The sequence below is a fragment of the Struthio camelus genome, chromosome 2 (genome assembly GCF_040807025.1).
Source record: "Struthio camelus isolate bStrCam1 chromosome 2, bStrCam1.hap1, whole genome shotgun sequence".
In the NCBI taxonomy this organism is placed as follows: Eukaryota; Metazoa; Chordata; class Aves; order Struthioniformes; family Struthionidae; genus Struthio; species Struthio camelus.
The window spans coordinates 147,023,309-147,045,608 of NC_090943.1; the positions used below are offsets into that span (position 1 = coordinate 147,023,309).

General features: G+C 37.8%; 1 protein-coding gene across 4 annotated transcripts in view; it reads right to left on the reverse strand.

Moving 5' to 3' along the window:
- Positions 1-22,300, reverse strand: part of VPS13B (vacuolar protein sorting 13 homolog B) — a 484,859-nt gene that overhangs the window by 403,999 nt on the left and 58,560 nt on the right. For all 4 annotated transcript variants that reach the window (XM_068932943.1, XM_068932945.1, XM_068932942.1 and 1 more), the window contains exons 8-11: positions 10,278-10,546; positions 7,403-7,498; positions 6,914-7,036; positions 1,168-1,305 (exon numbers count right to left, since the gene is read on the reverse strand). In XM_068932943.1, coding sequence (XP_068789044.1) covers positions 1,168-1,305; positions 6,914-7,036; positions 7,403-7,498; positions 10,278-10,546 — 626 coding nt within the window. The remainder of the gene's footprint in view (positions 1-1,167; positions 1,306-6,913; positions 7,037-7,402; positions 7,499-10,277; positions 10,547-22,300) is intronic.

The window sequence follows — 22,300 nt, forward strand, 5'->3', positions numbered from 1 at the left end:
GGACACTCTGACCAATTCGTCAATAACATCTAGTTAATTAGTACCTTTAATGGAGTAAATATTCTTCACTTGACCTCTTGCATCCAACAGATCTGCCTAATTCAATACACTCAAAACTGAAGCTCCTTCATTCAATTTTTTTAATTTAAAATAAAATTGTTTTTATCTTTAAACAGTAGGAAATTTAACACAACTTTAGGCCATCACCAAGATATATACATTATATACTCCATCATTGCACAGCAGGGTTGCTTCCCCTCACCCCAAAAAATAGTCAAGTCATAAAACCATAGAAGACAAGTCAAGGAAAGAGTAAAACTTAACTAAAACATACAACTGGAATCGTTTGAATATGCATAAATGTTAGTGAATTCACTGACTAATTTCACTTTATTATGGAGTCTTCAAGTTTACACTTCTCCATCAGTATTACTAAAAATGTGAAAAACAATGAAGTTTAAATTTGAAATAAATCAGGTATGTTCCAAAGCACACATGACTTACATAGTAACATAGACCACAGAACAGTACCTACGAACACACCCCCAAGAGACCATCTTGCTCATCACATGCAGTCTTTAATAACTGCAGGCAATAAGGCAATAAAGTTTTGCTCCAGAATTTACAACAAGATGGAATACTGGTGACTGAAAATGTGTTTATTATGCTAAATAGTCAGTCTCAGCAAAGGCAGAATTAGCAAGACTTCCCCTAAGTAGAAAAATCTGGCGTACAGAAACAGCAAAATTTACATTGCGCAGATCCAATTTCCAAGAGAGCACTTCTCAGTTGGAAGTTTACTCACTAGTTGGGTTTAAAGTACGTGCTCGTAAGCTTGACCTTTGCTAGCATTCTGTCACAACTCTGTTTCTCTTTGAAGGTGTTTTGTAGTTAGGGCTTTTGGAAACCAAAGCATTAATTTAGTTTTCAAGGAGAGGTGGGGGGGTTGTTTCACTGTTTTTTTCTGAGGTTTCTTCTGGGCTTGTTTTTGTTTTGTTTTAAATACAAAGAAGTTTACCATCTTTTTGGCCACCTACAAAGTAAGATTTGGTTCAGCATCTCAGCTAAGGAAAATCAGCTGTTTAATCAGCCAGCAGATCTAAAAAACTATTACAAAGCCATCAGAATCCATTAGAATCTTTTTATAAAAAAATTTAATTCTCTGACCTTATGGTGAGCTGCATCCAATATAAATTCTGCACGAATACTATTATTTTCTGGGCTTCTGTAGTCAAATAGGGAATTAGTAAGGTACGTCATCCCTTTTGCACTCAAATTTTCTCCGCAGTTAAAGAAGTAGGCCTCCTTCATAAGGTAGGAAAAAATAAACAAAATAATAAATATAATAAGGTCAGGGGAAAAAAATTATGTTAACAGAGCAGTTTCAATTCTACCACAACACACTAATGACATGGTAGCTTCCCTCCAAGAAATATGAAAGAGGGCACCTCAACCACAATCACAAGTTTCATTATAAACGTGGATAAAAGATCATGGTAAGACAATTAAAATCACTTTATTTAAATAAAGCTGAAGATCCTCTTCACTCCCTCCACATTTTCAAGTTAATAAAACCAGCCTCAGCTAATGAATTTTATTGTACAACTCAAGATACAGAACATCGCTAGTTCTATTTTAACAGGAAATAGCTTCAGATCATTGTTATTGTGAGATCTGGTTAATCCTTTTACCCATGCGCTATTTTGTCACTACATACTCCTTTTCTCTGACTGACCAAGGGCTTCCAAGTGCTTCATCTATCCTCTACATAATAAAAAGTTATTTCAATATATGACTTGCTTGCTGCCTTATCACTCTTCTTTCTCTGTCTACAGTTTTACATGCCTTTTTCCTCCATACCCCTAATCCTCCAGCCTTCTGAAATGAATAAAACTTTTCTATCATGAGTTATTCTTTCAGAATACACAGGCACGCTGAGCTACATCCCTCCAACATGGCCAACTTCCAAAGCTTTCCAGGGGAAGAGACGGGGAAAATACCTCCCAAAAGCCAGGACATACATTGCAGCAGATGGTGAAAGAGAAGAAGGGAAATAATTCCTTTTGGATGACCATCAAAAGTCTGAAGCACAGTAGTAATTTAGCACAATATAAATATAGAAAAGCAACTCAGGCTCACGGAAACACAGAATGGTTGAGGTTGGAAGAGACCTCTGGAGATCATCTAGTTCAACCCCTCTGCTCAAGTAGGATCACCTAGAGCACATTGCCCAGGATTGTGTCCAGACGGCTTTTGAGTATCTCCAAGAAAAGAGACTCCACAACCTCTCTGGGCAGCCTGGTCCAGTGCTCACTCACCCTCACAGCAAAGACATTTTTCCTCATGTTCAGACAGAACTGCCCGTGTTTCAGTTTGTGCCCATTGCCTCTCATCCTATTACCAGGCACCACTGAGAAGAGTCTGTCCTCATCCTCTTGCACCCTCCCTCCAGATACTTACACACATTGATCAGATCCCTCCTCATTCTTCTCTTCTCCAGGCTGAAGAGTCCCAGCTCTCGCAGCCTTTCCTCATAGGACAGTTAAGATTCAGTCCCTTCATCATCTTAGTAGCCCTTCACTGGACTCACTCTACAAGCTCCACGCCTCTCTTGTACTGGGGAGCCCAGCCCTGGACACAGCACTGCAGATGTGGCCTCATCAGGACTGAGCAGAGGGGGAGGATCACCTCCCTCGACCTGCTGGCAACACTCTTCCTCATGCAACCCAGGATATCACTGGCCTTCATGGCCACATGGGCACATTGCTGGCTCACAGTCAACTTCTCTTCCACTAGGACACCCAGGTCCTTTTCTGCAGAGCTGCCTTCCAGCAGGTTAGCCCCCAGCCTGTACTGGTGCTTGGTGTTACTCTTCCCCAAGACCCTGCACTTGCCTTTGTTGAACTTCATAAGGTTCCTCTCTACCCATTTCTCTAGCCTGTCAAGGTCTCTCTGAATGGCATCGTTCAAGCAAAATTCAAAGGATTCTTTCTTATTTAATCCTTATTCTTGCTCTCTAAATGCATAATCTTGCATTTGTAGTATTACATTTCACTCGATTGCCATCCTGCCCTTCTTGCATCAAATAATCTAATCCTCCTTGGTATTTCAAGTACCTCGTACCCTCCAATTCCTTAACTATAAGCTCCCTCTAACACCTATGTGAGCAAAGAGGATCATTCAAAAGACTTATCCCTGCAAAAACTGTTAATATAATTTCTCTATCCCATAAATTCCCTCTTTTTAAAATACCTATAATACCTTTCCCATCAGTCAACTCCCTACCTTCCTGAAAATTACACTGTTGATACCTTTCATATATAATCATAGAACAATTTGGGTTAGAAGGGATCTTTGGAGAACTTCTAGTCTAACCTGCTGCTCAAAGCGAGCCCAGCTCGAGCAGGCTGCTCAGGACAGTGTCCAGCCAAGCGCTGAGTATCTCCAGGCGTGCGGATTCCACAGCCGCTCTGGACAGTCTCTCCCAATACTTGAGCACCCCTCAGGGTGGAAAAGCTTCCCATACATCTACTTGGAATCGCCTGCGTTTCACCTGGTGTCTGTTGCCTCTCGTCCTCTCACTGTACACCTTTGGGAAGAGTCTGGCGCCATCTTCTCCCTACCCTCCCAGGAGGCAGTTGGAGGCAGCAGTGAGGTCTCTCCTTGGCCTTCTCTTCTCCAGGTTGAACGACCTCCATGGCCTCAGTCACTCCTGTGGGAGCAATCGTGTGCTCTCGCCTCCTAACTGTCTTGGTGCTCTTCCACCGGACTTGCTCCAGTATGTCCATGTGTCTCATGCTGGCGAGTAGCAGGCTGGCCACAATACGCTATGTAAGGTCTCCCAAGGGCCAAAGAGAGGGGGGAGCATCATGTCTCTCGACCTGCTGGCCTCCTCCTTGCTATTACAGCCCAGCACACAGGTGGCCGCCTTTGCTGCAAGGGCACCTTGCTGACTTGCATTCAACTTGCTGTCCATGAGGAGCATGGCCATGTGGCCCCTAGCCTGTCCTGTTGCATGAGGCAGCTCCATCTCAGGTGTAGGACTTAGCATTTGCTGTCGTTGGACTTCATGGAGCTCCTGTCAGCCCAGTTCTCCAGCCAGCCTCCGTCAACAGCAGCCCAGTTCTCCAGTGTATCAGCTGCTCCTCCCAGGCTAGTATCACCATAAACTTGCTGAACATGCACTCTACCCTATCACCCAACTCTTTAATATGGATGTTAAACACCATTGGTCCTACACATTTACTGATCCCCAAAAGGTCAGACTTTGGACCTCTGATTGCAACCCTTTGAGCCTGCCGGTCTGGTCACTTTCCCACCTGCATTATCACGCACCATCCAGTCTCTATCTCACCAACCTAGGTGTAAGGTCTGCGTGAGAGACTGTGTCAAAGGCCTTGCTATAAAGTCAAGGTACTATGAATATCAGGTTTAGTCTTGCCACAGATACCTACATGCCTGGCCAACTTCACGAGGTTCCTTTCAGCCCATTTCTCTCCAGTGTATCGAACACACTCCCTAGCTTGCTATCATCCACAAACTTGCTGAGAGTGCACTCTGTCCCATCATTCAGGCTGTTAAATAAATGGTATCAGTCCTAGTATTGCTTTTTTGAGAAACAACACTAGATATCAGCCACCAGTTGGACCTTGCACCACTGATCACAACCTTTTGAACCCAGCAGTCCAGCTGTCTTCCACCCACCTTATCCAGTCTATATCTCACCAATTTGGCTACAAGAATGCTGTGAGCAACCACGTCCAAACACCTTGTTAAAGTCAAGGTATACAGTATCGTCTGTTCTCCCTTTGTCTACATAGACAGTCCTCTTATCTCAGAAGGTGACCAGGTTAGCCAGGCACAGTTTGCCTCTGACATATCCATGCTGGCAGTTCCCAGCCTTCTTGTCCTCCACGGGCTTGGAAATGGCCTCCAGGAACTTTCCCAGGGACTGAGGTAAGTCTGACCAACCTTTAGCTGCCTAAATCCTCTTTCTTGTTCTTCAAAACAGGTGCAACATTTGCTTTTTTCCAGCCCTCGAGAACCTCTCCCACTTGCCATGATCTCTCACAGATGGTAGACAGTGGCCTTGCAATGACTTTTTCGACTAGCTTCCTCAGCACACTTAAGTGCATCTCATCTGATTCTATGGACTTGTGTATATGCAACTGGCTTGACTGGTCCCTAACTTGATCTTCCCACTTTCACAGATTCTGTCATTAGACTTAGGGACCTGGGCGGCATGAGGGCAGACATTACAAGTGAAACGGAAGGTAAAAGAAAGCGCTATCTCAGGTACTCGGTTTTACCATAACCTTGGTCACTAGGTACCATGCCTCACTAAGCAGTGGACCCCTAATTTCCTTAGACTGCATTCTACTGTATACTTCCCAAAACCCGTATTGCTGCCCTTCACACCCCTCACTAATTTCAGCTGAGCTTTGCCTTCCCTAACTGTATCCATGGACACTCAGGCTACATTCCTCTCAAGTAGCCTCTCTCTACTGCCATCTTCTTTATACTTCCTTTTTGTGCTCAGGTTCCCTGTTCATCCATGCTGCTCTTCTGCCATGCTTGCTTCTTTTCTGCACGTCAGAATAAGCCATTTGTACTTTGAGGAGGCTGTCCTTGAAGATCAACGAGCTCTCCTAAGACCCTTTGCCCTTTAGAGTAGTCTTCCACTGGATCTTGCCAAAATCTGCTGCCAGGGGCTGTGATTCTCCTATTCACTTAGCTCACTTTTTTCAAGATTTTAAACTTCACAGTCTCATGCAATGCTGCTATCCACCCTCACTTGCACAACCAGGTCTTCCTTGTCTGTAAGAAGTCCAGTAAAGTATCTCCAATAGTTGACTCAACCTTCTCTTCAGCCTGCTTTTCTGGAAAAGCCTACATGCATTCTTTGCAACAATCCAGTCATGCAAGGCATCCCCGCCTCATGCCCCTGTAATTACAATGTTGCCATAGCTCTACAACTCTGTAAGGAAGTCCATATCCTCCTATGTGCATGCTTCATGCATTTGTCTACAAGCACTTGAGATGCATGCCTAATCATTTTGTTTTCACAAAGGTACAAGAGCCTCTCGCATCATAGCTATCATAATACAGTATATGATTTTTTTCAGAAAAAGGAGATGCTTGAATTTAATCTACAGGCACTTTACATTCTCTTCCATGTTCTTAATTTTTCCCCTCAAAATACTTCACAGAGCACTACTACTAAGTTAATAGGTCTGCAGTTGTCTGCATTATTTGTTTTTATTTAAACACACAGGATAATTGCTATTCTCCAATGCTATAGGGCATTCTTCTATCAATATACTGAAATTTAAAATTCTTGCTATTGGATTTAGAACTTCATTAATCAGTTCTTTAAGTATTTTAAGGATAGTTCATATGGACAACTGATTTTGCCTTATCAAGCAATTTAAGCTTTGCTTCTATTTAAAACATAGAAATTGACATTGTCTTACTGCATTTCACTTACTACTCTCATCAACCTTACTGAAAAAATGAGGTAAAAAAGCCATTCAATATTTGAGCTATACCTATATTACTCTTAGTGTATAGTGTCCCCACTTCTTTCCTTCTGGTCTTCTGTTGATTTAAATACTTTATGAAGTTTTTAAACTGTGTTTTAATTTTCTATACAAGATCTATGTATACAAATAGACATTACAATGGCAGGGAGCGTCAAAGGAAAAAATGCCTTTTGATTTGTACCCTTTCACTCTTAGATATTTGTCTTCTTTCCAATTGTAAGTAAAAGTCACTGTCTCCTATATAATAGTAACATATCAAAAAAATCACAACCGATAACAGCAGTTTTTCCAATTCTTGTAAATAAATATTTTAATAAAGCGTATCAGTATTGCTGTATTCAACAACTCAACTGGTATTTCAGTATACTCACTTCATCAGTCCTGTTCATGTTCTCTTCAAAGTCCTTAATTCCCATAATTCCTTTAAGGCACATAGCTTGACAACCAACAAAACCTATTTGGCAATCGAAGAAGAGTTCACCTTTCATAAGGACCTAGTGGGGGGAAAAAAGTGATATCCTGAAGAATTCTATTCCATTAGAAATAGAAAAGATGAAAAAAAATGAACTGTTACAAGTTTCCTTTTATACATTTAGTATTTTAATAAACAATGAGTTAATCAAATAGGATATTTAGAAAAAGAATAAGTTTTTAATGATACAATGTTCTTTCACTGAAATAATCTCTGCCTCCTATCTATGTGATTACTACAATAAACACACCAAATACAGCAACAGTTAAATCATTTCAAGATATTTTATGGCTTAGTAACTATTTGTTTAACTATTTATTACAGTCTTTACAGTGAATTAAATATATATATAAAAAATATATTTGTAAACCTCTTATTGAATAATTACCTCAACAGTGGTTCCTTCTTGTTCCCAGCAAATAACTTCTTTGGATTTTACTTTCTGAGGGCTATAATAACTACTTTCAGCTTGCATTTCAGTCAGCTATGAAATAACAAGATAAATACCTTACATAAGTCAATATTAGCATTAAACAGCAGTAATGTCATTAATATACAAAATTGATGAAGACATTAAACTATGGGCCAAAATTTATTAACAAGCAGGAAACAGGTGCAGCAAAACAGCTGTAACACATTATCCACATTAGAACTTCACATAATCAACTTGTACTGAATATGCCTATTTAATCTCAAGTATATCATAAGAAAGTTTTAAACCCAAAATACCATAGTGGATTTATCTAAAAGGAAGGTATATGAAAAGATGAAACAGACATGCAGCTGCATTATTAACATAGTATCAAATGAGTTTATAAATTGCTGTAAAAATCCATACACTTATTATTTATCCTGCTCAGTAAATATTTAAACAACATAACAATATTAAGGAAACACTATGAAATACAATCACACTTATTTTTATTTTCTTTATGATGGCAATTGAGAGAAACATGTTTTCATATTTCTTGTATGATTCTGATCTAAAATTTTAAAGTAGTAAAACACATACACTGCGGCTAAAAAGCATATAATACGGACTTAAGAAAGAGGTACAAAATACTGAAGTCTTCATGTTTTGAATTAAAGAAGACTTAATTTTGTTTATGTCAAGCAGCTTAAATAATTCAAATTCTAATTTTTATATTAAAAAAAATTCTCAAGCTGTCATTATTATTTCCAAGAGTGGATACACATGGTTGTCTTTTTTGTTTTTTTTTTTTTAATCCAATTTTCTTGGACGTTTGGATTACAAAATTTTACTTTGAAACAACACTGATCACCCTTCAGCTGTGTGCAATTATTGTAGAGGAAAAGCAATTAATTGATTAAAAGAACTCAGACATTACAAGAATTATTTTCAGCATTATTAGAAAAGGCTACATTTAATTTGGCATGATTTTTAAGCTGGAATGATATCAACTGTTCAGAATGCTAATGCAGAAATTTGACCTTATTTTTTAACCAAAATATGAACCACAAATTAATTCCATACATTCTTTGCATGCAAGCAGAACAATGAATTCTGTTTTCCTCTTAACTGTCACCATATTAGTCTCATACATCACTTTACATTCTGAATTTATTAAATGTAAGATGCTATATTTTAAGTAGTTTTTATCACTTCCTAATATAAAATGCACCAGCTTGCCAATGAAATATTAGGAAAGCCCAATCAAGCAAATTCCTTTCAAAAAAGAAATTCTTAGTATTTTAATAAGATTTCTCACATGAGGAAATCATGTAGAAAACTAATATTGTACAACAAAGCACAAAATAAAGAAGATGCTGAACCATAATAAATGACAATTTCGAGATGGTTGTATTTTTTTTTCAATGAAGTGGCATCCCAGGGAAATAATTAAAAAACCTAAAGTATGCTAAACCTCCATAAAATATTTATCACGTTTAATTGTCCAAGAATTAACACAGCTAAAATCATAGAAACACTAGCTTTTTTGTTAATGGGGGGGAGGGGGGGAGTTGCATCATTTGTTTGTAGCCTGTTTTTTTTAAATGAAAGCTGAAGCAGAGCAGCACACGAGACCATGACTGTCTGTTCAGCCGAATGTATGCCCTCAAATTTTGCAACGAAATCTGACAGAAGACTACAGTTCTAAAACGTTCCTGCAGATTCCCCAGCTCCTAGAGCACGCCAGCAGCCCCCCACGTCATTTGTTTCCTCCTTTCTACCAGTCGATGAGTAGCTAAATGCTCTGCCCCACCGCCAAGACAAAACAGCTCAGGGAAAATAACCATCTAGCCATCCAAGACATCATCTTTTACATTGATGACAAGCAAAACGGACCAATAAAAGAGACAGGGAGCAGCTGATGGTATTGTGTGTGTAAGCAGGCTCATATCCATGATAAGAGGGCAACGAAGGTATTACAGGTCATCCATGAGACTCAAAGCCATTACCAAAAAAAAAAGAAAAAAGAAAAAGGAAAAAAAACCTCAGTTATTTAATTTTTTTTTAAACTGTAAAACTCAGAGTAGCTTTCGACTACAGTTATGTACATAAAATTGCCTGCATAACATTTGGCATGTGTTAAAAGTACTTTGGTAAATCAGACCTGAATTTTTATTTATTTGTCAGTACAACGCAATGTCTTATCCGTGGTCCCTGTATTCATTCTCTTCTGCAAACTCACAAAAGGAAGAGAGAAGTCCAGAAACTGTTTTGAGATTTGATTAGAGAAAATATTCAAATTTCTCTCAATATACATAGCCTATAGCTCTCTCTCTATATATATATGGAATTTATTTTCTTTAATACAATTCTAAGTCATCAAAAATAATTTCAATATGATCAAGTTAAATTTACATTTGCCCATATTATAGCAAATAAATAAACAAATTCCTCCAGTATTCGTTTACTAGCTATATCAAACTAAAGCACTTTTACAGAGAAATATATTACTATGAAAATTAGACGGATGGAATACTGCAATAAATATCCACAGAAAGCCTTATTTTTTAAGCTTCCTCCCCCTCAAAATATATTCTTATTTCGGTAAATTAAGTGGTCTCCATTTAAGGTTAAAATGTTTGCACTTAATAAAGTCTGCCTCAAACAGCAAAGCAACTTCACATTATAAATAACAGTACATTATGATTTGAAATGAACTTTCAACATTTGCAATTTTTATTGTTCATTAGCATAATATTCCCTGTCTGGAATCAATCAGTAGACAAGCATTCATATAATCTTTATGCTCAACAAACCAATTAAATTCTATACAACGCACAGAAGTATTTACCTTAAAAGTCACAGTTGCCTTTGTACAATAAAATCCAATGGAAATAATAGGATCCTTAAGGGACTGAGATTTCTGCTGATGTAATGTCGTTCCATCATCCATTCGACTGCCATCGGTCTCTTCATCATCATAACTCACAATAGCAGGAACAAAAGACCAAGCCCAAGAAACCCATCCTTGTTGCTGGTCATCATCTTGATGCAGGTAAGGTTCTTGATTAATATATTGTGTAGGATATTGTATTGCTGAGTTTGTTTCATCTTCTGCACCTTTTGAAATAAAAAACAAGTAAAATTTCAAATCAGCTATACTGGTAAATTCATTTATTATGGAATAATTATGGAATGAGAAGTTTACCTAGGACAAATGTTCACACATCATTCACTGATACTTGATCTTATTAGTGATATAAGATATACTCAGAAATTTTAAATTTCTACTTAAGCTTCCAAATATTTTTGTTTGCTTCTTTTACATTTTACTCAAAAAAAAAAGATCTTTATAATAATTTTAATACGGTACATCTGCAGTGACACCAGAATTTGTCATCTATGTCTCATGCTTTCAGTCAGACTTAGTCTTCTTTCACGAAGGCCTTGTGAAGTTTCAAATGAAATTCTATTAAATGAGGATATATTACAACCTTGCAGTTTTCAATTCTAAAATGAAATAAGAAAAAGTGCTTTGTTTTCAAAAGCCGTAACAAGGAAAATGTAGACACAGTACAACCTCAAAAATTAAGGTTGAAAATCTCCTTTGTTTAGAAGACAGTTTTTGCAATAGTCAAAGATACAGGTTTATCTACATGCTGCAAAAAGCTGGTGTGCCTCCTGCGAGTCAAATGTGAGCCACATGTAGGTTTTCTGCCCCCACCCAAATTAAAGATAACATATAGAACAATACAGAGAGTCCTCTACAGATGCAAGCTTCAGGATCCAAACAGATAATACTGTGCATGTACAAACAGCACTACAATACTTCAGCCTGCCTGGCTTCATCATCGTTCGTATGGGACTCAAAAGGGGAATCAGCTACTTCAGAGCTAGCGTGTGACACCGTACTGCCCCTGTAGGGGAACAGTATTGAACAGAGAACAGAAATAGGCATATTCCCTTCCTGCTTACTTATTTTTAACTTGGAGGATCCACCCTTTACAACTTTTTGAGCTTGTAGTCTTCACAGGAGAATGAGGACCAACAAGTACTCTGTTTAGATGGCCGGGAGAGAGCAGAAGGAAAAGTGCTCATGTGAATTCCCTGCATGTGCTTGAGGGCAAGGACACCTCATTTCACAAGGGCAGTGCAAGCTCCCTTCCTGCTCCCCTTTACAAGATACTGTCAGAGATCAGATTTTAATGCAAATGTAAATCTCTGAAACATAGGAAAGACAAAAGAGACGCGCACAAAGCCTTGGAAATGGCCAGAAGGCAGAACTGTTTGATGTGGAAGGAAAAAGAATTGAGATGGAGCATGAGACTGCAGCTGGCAGCAAAGTAGAAGTGGTGGAAGGTCTGCCACGATGGAGAAACCGTGGAGCTGCAGAACCCGGGCTGCGCATAACATTTGGTCTGCCTAATCACGGAATTGAGCCACCGTTTGGTATGCTGTTTGCTGAACTATGTGTACACATACATCCACCAGTAAAAGGTACCAAATTATACTTTGTTTCATAATATTTACTAGTATTTCAGAAGTTATTGAAATAATATAGAAAAGTAGATAGACTAGAAATGGTGATAGCTATATACTGTGAGACATAAGGTGGAAAAAAAGAAGCACCTATCTTCTACCGCTAACCTAAAATTATTACAACCACTATAGAGTCAACAGTCACACTCTGAAACAAAATGCAGATCAGCCTAGTAAGCAATGCACAACATTCTCTAAACCTTTCCAAGTATAAATATAATCCATATTCCTTTATAACAAATAATGCAGGGCAAATAACGAAGGGGAGCGTGCACTTTGGAATCACAGTGCCTCTTTGGTTTTAATTAACTACTGTATCAACTGCAACTACATATGCTAATAAGACTTAAACCAGTTGTATAGTTAGGTCCTCAAAATAATAATTCTTTAAACAGAAAGAGCTTTGAAATACAATGATAAAAAATCCTTTGTTAATACACAGTTATGGCTGCACAGTGGTATCTCTCTCCTATCCAAAACTAAGAATACTGTAAAACTGAAGTGTCAGGAAACTGAACTGAAGAGTTAAGGGTACACATCCCTACAACCTCAATTCTGCTTTTCTCAAGCAGGCCTTGAACACAGGCACTCTCACACTGCCTCATGTTGCGATGCTACATCACCATCTGCCTGTGAGGGCCTACAGAAAAGGGCATCAAAGTGAAAAAGTCACAAGACAAATTAAGAAGAAGAAGGAAGAAACTAAACCAGCACGAAACATAGGTATAAAGTGAAGGGTAAAGAAAAAACAGAAATAAAAGAAGGGAAACAGAAAATAAAGTCAATGTGCCGAGCAGGGAGAGGCGATTATGACTATACTCAGATAATTTGAGCTTTTCTGAGTTCCATCAACTCTTGCATTACATCTTTACTTACACATTTATAAAAAAAAGTTAACTCTTACACCACGAGGAGTAGAATATAAATCAATACAATCCTGTGCTTGAAATATTTACACTGATCTCACAACTCCAGTTACCTTATTATACAAGCAGAAAGAAATGTTTTACCCACTTCTTTAAATCTTTTGCAAAGCCAGCACTGAAATTCATAGGCTAAAGATTTTTTCTTAGTTTTCCCATGTTGCACAAATTGTCTGAGCCAAACACCCCAAGTATGCTTTGGATACCTGTAGTACTCAGGAAGGGAAAGTTCTCCAAATTCAAAACAAAAAACAAACACCCTCTCGTAATCTCCCAATGACTACTCTGCAGGGAAAAAAAAAAAAACCCTACACTGAAAACTAGGAAAACTTGGGTTACAAATCTATTTTTACTCATTGGTGCTCATATTTCTACATACTAGGAGCAATATTAATGGCTGACGCTTCATACCCTGATATTACGCAATAGTCAAACCTTAGCCTTGTGCTCTCTCCTTCTTAACCTTTTCCTTCCACTATTTCATAGTTCCATTAAGAAACTACACTAATCATGGCAAATAACCTATTAATGACCTAGCATATTCATATGTCACAATATTCCTTACAGGACCGAGTAGACGAATGTCTGGTACTTATGCAAGATACAGAAATACAGTAAAAGAAGCTTCCTACATCACATTCGTTATATCTAAACCCTACTTTTAAGAAACTTCAAAGCTAGCACAAAAGAGCTAATTTTTACAGCAAATTTTTACACTTCGCTAGAATGTGCTACAAGTAATCCAAACCACGTTAACCAGGGATTCCCTCTTTATCTAAAAGGTAAGTGAAACCTTTTAAGGAGCAAGTATTGCTTGCACAGGGCCACAGTTCATCAGTCTTTGTCCCCTTTCTGGTTAGCAGTAATATCCAATAACGTCAAATTGATGAGAATATTTCAGGCACGCAGACTCCAACGATTCACCTTAAGCAAACCAGCACAGCAAGTGCCTGATACTGACCTGAGCTGCCTAGAAGCAAGAGACAGCTGCGATGCACGCTACCAAGCTGAGAAGCAACCAAAGTAGCAGAAAATAGTTCAATGGAAAGGGTAAGCGCGTATCTTAGGATACACCCAGGCACAGAAACGCTACTAAACTACTGAAATGGAGTCTGGGCTGCATTTACTGTAAGGGATGGACATCCTCTGCAAGATTCAAGCAATTGTTTCTGTCTTCATCTTGCAAAAATCAAAATTTGTCCTTTTTCTGGTTAATAAGGCTCTTATTAAGACATTAGTTATGATCTAAATTTTGACTATTTATCTCAGCACTAAGAAATTCTTACAAAAAATATTGTATTACCGTGAAAGAAAATAAACTATAGGAACTCCTCCCCTCAGTAAGAGACATTCCAGTCATTGCCCTTTACACACATGCGTCCGTTAAAGGAGGTGGAGGTTTAAATCCACCTTTGCTGACTACCCATCGCTGAGATCACACTGGAACAATCTAGCTACATAGTCTAGCGCAGTGATTTTAGTTAAGAAATAATTTTTATATGAATTACCTTACTGTATTAAGTGAGCGCACCTCACTATTTCCATGTCCAAACCAAGTTTAATCTTAAGAAATTCTAAATCCTTTTTATTAAAGGGTTTGAGATCCTTAAAGTACCTGACCATGAGTGTGGGAACTGGTATCTCTACACCATAAATCTGGAAACAACCCAGTAGAAAACGACGCTTTTGTATGTATTTATTTTTCTGCCTGTGTTCTGCCTGGTAAGGCCCCTGATCCAGCTCAGCCTGTGGCTGTATAAGAGCTAGTGCTGGCACAGGGGGACGAGGGAGGGAAAGCACCACCATCCCTTCTGGCAGTAGCGTGATATTTCATCTGCTTGAACTACAAGAATGAAACTTAGTAAGCACTTCAAGAACACAGCTGTAAATGTTCATTCCTGTATTGTTAAGTAATGTAGATATTAAAGCTCATTTCCTCATCCACATTTTACCTGCTTTAAGCTAAAGATGCCATGAGAAACGCACAGCTAAAAAAAACGGCATTATTCATTATGAATATGAAAACTACAGAAATGTCCATGGGAGTTTTCCCCAGGATGTTTATACAGCCATTCAGTGGCTCTGCGGCCAAACTGAATTTATTCGAAAGTAGATGTTGATTTTGGATCTATACCATAGAAAGAGAAAAAACTGAGTGTCACAAAATAACTTACAATATTTACTATGCCACTTGCTCTGATTTTTGACGCTTAAATAGTTTTATGCGAAGAATACATATTAAAAAAAAGGTGGTTCATGATCTACTGTACATGCCTTCATACGTTAGCAGAGTAACGCTGATGCTGGAGCTTTCATGTAACTGGAAGCTGTATCAAAGCCAGCAGAAACTAAAATCCTATAGACCAAATTCTAGTCTGCAAGGTATTCCTCGTCTGCTTTTAAAAGCAAAGGACCAACTGCCCTCAACACTTTCTGATTGAAAATCTGATGCCATGATAATTGTAACATGAAAACAATGCTATGACAGCCACATGTTCAATGGAAAGCACTTTCATATACTTAACAAATAATATTTTTATTTTGTACAAGAAAACCCACTGCACTGATTCAAAAAGAAAGAAATTAGAACTGTAAAATACTAAGATTTAAAGACTCATCATTATTCCTGCAACCAGAACACTATCTTCCTTAAACTCAACCTCTGGATCCTACTAGACCAGGATGAGCCCCCACCTTTTAGAAAAACAGAAAGCACGGGGGGTAAAAAAAATTAGAATTCCCTTTTACTGCTGGGTTATACAGTCGACTGGATATGCAATGCTACTGCAAGGAAAGGTTCAGGTTCGGTGCTACAGAGCCCACTTTTTCAAGGTCCGCGCCTCCATCTATTACATAGACTCCCCCAAGCACCTACGCCTGGTCTATCTGTCTTGTCTTACTGCAAACTGAAACTAGCTTGGGTGACAAGGCAAGGTAACAGGAGAGAAAGAAAGAGCCACCTTCCAAACTTATCAGAAAAATTCTGATTAAATTAAAATTCTGATTACATAAAATTATTGGAGTGCTGAAATAACACCAATAATTATTCTAAAGTCACCCCCAAAATGTTGCCTGGGGGTGCCAAACAATTACTTAAAAATTCCAATTATTTAAGCAATATCCCAAACTCAATAAAATTAAAAGCAGATGCACAAGCCTTAGTTAAAAGACAGAGATAAAAAGAGCAGTGATTATTTTAAAACACCTTAAACCAGGGCAAGATGTAGAAAATAGTTCTGCTTTTAACAGCAAATGCGACTAAATGTGAAATTTCATAACAGAGGGCAAGGGCCTCCTGGCTTTAGGTACAAATCACAGAACACCTACACTCAAGAGTGACACGTAAGTGCAGATATTCAGTAGCGAGAAGAAGGCGCCAGCCAGTTGCCTGACAATGTCAACTTGAAAAGCATTTATGTTCTGTCTCCTGTATACTAGTTCAAGTAGATGACTTGGAAATAAACTTTATTTACTGGAAGCACTCAAAAAAATTGCTTGCATTCTGTATCTATATTAAACCACTTTTAAAATCAGCAATAGAAAAGTCTGATATTTAAGCTTTTACGTAATAAGTAAAAACAGAAGATCAACCTGTGAATCATACCAATGCCTTTCAATGATTTCACTAGAAGACTATTTTGGGTTGCTGCTTAAGGAGTATTAATGCTTTTCAAGGGAAAAGAAAATGGTAAGATGTCATAAAATAGATCTTTAAAATGTATTCATAAAAATATAATTTTCCACAAAAAGATTATAGTTCCTCAAACAATTAAAATATTTAATGTAAATATAAGTTTAATCCCTCCAACTTCGACACTTTACAGCTTTGCAAAATATTATCGTTACTCTTTTTTCTGTGCGGCTCATTTAACTGATGTTAACAGATGTATGCAATTCTAAGTGCCTAAATATGTAATCCAAATTAAAGAAATTTGACCATCTCCACACAATGAACTTGATATGCATCCTCAGCATGTGGGATCTCAGCAGTCAGTTACAATGCATCATTACGGATGCCTGCAAGGAAGTTACTCGCTGTTACGCTAGCTGTTGGACAGCCGCACCATGCATTGCCCTCACAGCCCTGTTCTGCAGGTGCTCGTCTACGCGGCATCTTTCCTGCCCAATGGAACATGACTTCCAAGCACTTCTACTGTTCCTGGGCTTCCTTGGGAGGATATCCAAGTGGAGAAGCAACAAAGAAGTCCCACTAATGAAGCTAGAAGACTAGAGGAACACAAAGTGCGGGGATTACTGCATTTACCCCACAGAAAAGATGACAAGATGAAGAGCTGAAACAGCATTTTATAACTCAAGTCTTTTACAGTGATCACAGGTACACCTCCATCTCTTTAACTGTCAAGAGAAGAAGGACAAAAAGTGCGGCAAGAAAAACACACAGGAAAGTGTAATTTGGCACACATGCCATTTCAGTCAAATGGGGGAAACAAATGGACGTTTCTGAATATTCTCGCACATTTGCTGGACATGCTTTACAAGGCAAAAATCTACGCAGGGTAGCAGCATATGCTACTTGGGAATAACTCTCCTCTTTGCAAATTCTTTAACTAGCACAGTGCACAGCTGTTTTTCCCCAGTCAAGTGTGGATAGATGAATCTATTCCAGTTCTCCCATTTTTATCCTACTACAATACTGCAGTGTCAACTCCTTCTCCAACCACTAATGCTCACATAGAATCTCCTGCTATCACAAGATATTTGCACCTGGTTTTCTCAGTCAACCTAAAGCTCATATTCAGCCCAAAGCTAGCAACACATTAAACTCATTCTCTCGATCTGCTTTTTTGCTCCCAAAAAGATCTCTCCATGCTACTGTTCTTACTACTGAGTTTTCAATCAGGAGCAATTCAGCCCATTAAAATATTTGAGTTTTGTAGGTTCTGCGCAACACTGTTCTGTTTAGAGTTTTAAAAGTGTTAAGTACCCATGTTCACAGAGCACTACTTTATTTTTCATGTAGCTTTTTGAGAGTAAAGATCACAACAGGGTCAATGTGCTTTATGACTATGAATGACTTTGATAACATTACTATTGGATGGAAAGATAGTGCTATTATTGCCATTTTATACCTGGCAAACATGCCTCAGATGCTGCAGTCACATCTGCCACAGATTTCTTCTCATGAAAGAAGAAATTTCCATAACTCGGCATCTCAAGACAATCATTCAGAGGAGGCAGCACCAGGAACAGTTAAAACCACTCTCAGAAGCCCTCCCTACTTCACAATCCCAGCTTCTCATATCTGTTCTAAGCTTCTTGCTCAGCAGTTCCTAACATCACCATGCAGACTCCCATCCCAGCTCTCTTTTCAACCACCTGTCCTGCATCCCTTCCTCAGCTACGCATCTTTGCATTTCTACTCCACTCTTCATATTTCTTTGCCCAGCAAGTGCCAAAATCCTCTCCCCAGTAGCTTCTCCCAAGTTCAAGCTTTTTATTGCTTAAACCTCTCACCTTCATTCTTTACTTTATCAGCTTTATTATTTCACCCTTAGATCTTTAACCTCAGCAATTCCACCCAGCTAAATTCCAGTTCTCCCCTGCATCCCAGCTTCTTGTCCTCTTTCTTACCTAAATAGTTTTTATTTCTACTTACATTGTTAGCCGATTATTTCTCCAGAAATTAAAAGCCTAATCTCAAGTCTCAGCCCACACGAATTATCATTTCTGGTCTCTGTTATACATTCTTGTCCAAATCATTCTAGGTTTCGTATCTTTCTGCACTGGAATACATCAGTTTCCTTCTCCACACTACTCCTACTGTCAGGTATCCAAGACCACAATGCAGACAGCCCTCAACTGCGCAGAAGCAGAAGGCCTGTTCAGCCTGGAGCATGGCCCAGGATGCATGCAATATTATGTGAACTTACCTACAAAACTAAAGCAAGTTTCTGCCTGTATTTCTGGCCTGTGATTTCAACTTACTTATTAAGAATGCTTTCAGCTTGACTGAATTGGGCAAATTTTCCTTAGAGACAGCAAAAGATATGTTCAAGGTATAGCTCCTATCCTTGCTGACAAAATTCAAGGTCCTATTCTTACATTTAGATATACAAGAACTCTTTAAAGAAACTGCTTTGGAATATTCTGAAATATATTAAACTAGTCATAGTTGATTTTTAATTCAGCTTCAGACAGGCAATTGACATGATAAAAATAAATTCCATTCAAGAGATTTTGATTTAATGATAATCAAACTAGATACACTCTTAAAGATGAAAGGGTTGGGGCTGCTTACTAATAAATATTGGGTTAAAAATATTTAATTGATCTTTATAATTCTTTTAAAGGGTTATAAAAATATCATCCGTAAAGAAGGTCTGTACAATATTAAGCTGTGAAGAATTTAGGCACACTTCCAGTGGAATTAGTCTTGGATTTCATAAAGCATTGCTCTCGGAAAAAAAAAAATGGCTAATATAGCTCAGCAGATAATGTATGTCATTTATAGTTGTACTTGATTAGATATTATTTTCTGAAAATAGTAGCATATTTGAAGTTTCTTCAGAAGAGTTAAAATCTGTGGTTGGAAATATGGAAAGTGGTTTTTACTTCCCAGTCACAGATATAATATGAAGTCAGAAGAAAAAACAGTAAACACACACTGATGGGCATGGCTAACCTGGATAATTTCTGTGTGACACTTCTTCTTTACCACATAAAATAAGTCAAAAAAAAAAAAAAAGTATAGAAATAGATAAAACTTTTCAATGCATATGTGTATACATATATGTATACAAGTGTGCATGTCTGTATGTTTACATATATTAAACAATTATATACAGAAAACAAACAGGTATACAGGTATACAGATGCTAATAGTTTTGGTCTGTGTGTGGCAAAATATTTTGTAGTAGAGATAGAAATAGACTTCTAGAACTGTATCTACAGCTCTGGCTGGGCCACACAACGATTGCCATCTGTTTTGTGTTCTGAGGGAGATAGTTCTGTCAAAAATCTATGATCAAATAATTAAGAACAAGCACAATGAGTACAATGTAGCTGAACTAAAACTGCATTGGAAATTGCAGACTTGCTTATTGATAGTTCTTGTCATTGCAACTTCAATTTCCAGCCTTTCTGACAACTCCTGTGTACATCAGTGCACAATTTTCACAAGTGAAATTATACAATATCACTTCTTTTTTAGATGGTTATTCTTTAAAAAACTAGGAAGTCACATTTACATAGTCGTTAAAAAAAAAAAAATGTAAAAGAGAGTAGCAAACACCAATAGCAATTTAACCTTCCTCAGGATAAGCATTAGAAACGAGAATGAGACAAGAGACCTTGCCAAATAATTTTACTCATATCTGTGGGTAAGAATCTGAAGTTCCATTCCAGACCCGTAAGCAGCAGGCAGAAGCCTTTCCTTTCAACCTCAATCTTCCCCAGTCTATCTTCCTTTTCCACTACCCCATCTCACGTACCTCCCAGTCAAGAGAAGCCAAACAAACAAAAACCCACCTACCTCTCCTATCCTACTTCTGTACTTGCTGATGTGCATTGCAGTTGTCTTCTCATTCATTACCCAGCTAATCGTTGTCTCCAAACCATAGCTCTTTTCATCCAAAATTCATTACCTAACAGTCTTAACCGTTCTCATGATGATTCATAAGATTTCACTATTCTCTTTCACTATTTTTCCCATATCCAAACTGTCCTATTCTTCTTCACAACTCAAGGAAATAAACTATAAAGTTCAAGCAACTTTAAACACATCATAATTCTCCACGGCATGAAAGCTTGGCCAAATTTGGGCGAATTTTGATGGGAATGAAAGATATTCATGGTACAAAGGCAACCCTTTGTCTGAAAGCAAGGGTAATCGAACTCTTCAGAGAAAAGTTGTTATGCCTTTCTCCTGCCAATACTACAATTAAAACCTTGCTTAGATGTTGAGGGCGTTTTTAAGATGCACATTAATGATTCTTCTAAAAACAGTATACTTTTTAAAGTTTTGAGAGAAAATTAAGTTAGTATTTCTAGAATATTAAGAACTTCTAATCATATGTTTTGTGCAAAAAACTTCACATTTCTTATAAGGCAAATAGTTACTAGTGCAGAAAGCTGTGTGAACTTAAGAGAGAATACAGGAGAGCTACTTAGAGTCGTCTTATTTATTTGCTCAGTTCTACATAGCAGCAGCATGACAGAGGTTTCTACATCTGGCATGAGAGCGAAATGATTATCTGTGCCAAACAACATTAAAGGCTGTATTTTTGGCAAAAAAGTTTCTACTGCTCTCATCTTTCCAATAATGTATTAGTTCTCTGAAACCAGAGAAGATATCAATACATTACCCGAAAAAGGAAAAAATCTTACAACCTTTTTATTTTAAGCCATTTAAATTAACATTATAGATCTCTTAAACGGAACAAAATGAATTAATTTAATATTTTACATCGAAAGTCTTAAAACTGTTGTAATACTATAAACACAGCTTAAGACTGCCACATCACCTTCAAATATAATTCCAAGAATTTTTGAGAAGTCATCATGGAATACTCTTGACTGTGTGGTAAGTATCCCCTTCTTCTCCCCGAGGCCCAAATTCAACTTTGGAAAGATACACCAAATTAATGTCTCGAGGAGACAGAATTAACAAGTACACCTCTAAAAAAGTTCCCCATTTTTACAAGTAAATTAACTCCTCATCCAAATATTTATTTAAAAAAAAGCAAGTCAGAATTCATAATGATACTCCATCCTCCCTCTTCATTTTTATTTAGTGCACGTTCTATTACAGAAACTCGAGATTCAAGTTTGGATATTCCAGAGCATGTCGTTTCTGTTCAAATTACTATAAAAAGATCGCACAATTTAAGTCAATAGGACTACTCAAATCTCGAATGTTCTGTTTATATTTTAGAGCTAAGTGGAAGTTCAGAAAAATACTTAGGTTCTAATGTCTACCTCAAAATTTTATTTCCCTCAGATTTTAATATAAACAAAGCACCTCTATATCTTTCTTAAGACTCTGTGATTTGGGAACAATTCATCTAACAAAGTCTCAACACTGAAATAGATGACAAGAGAAAGCTAGAAAAAAAATACAGGATCAAAGTTGGTAGATCCTAGCAAAGCCACATAAAATTGAGGACACAGTGAAAGGTTCATAGCTAGAAACATACCACTGGCCACAAGAGTACATGTCACGGTTCTAGTAATAGTTGGGAAGTAGCAGCTAAAGCCATCGCACAAACACAAAGAGAAATCACCCCTCATAAATGTGATGCTCTTCAAAAGAGCACATCAAATGGCGGACCGTGAAATATCACGTAGAAGAGGGAATACATGTTCTACCAAAACAAAGGAGAATAGACAACATAAAAGGATACTGAGAAGGATACTGAAAAGAGCTACTGAAAACACAGTGCAGAGAATTTTT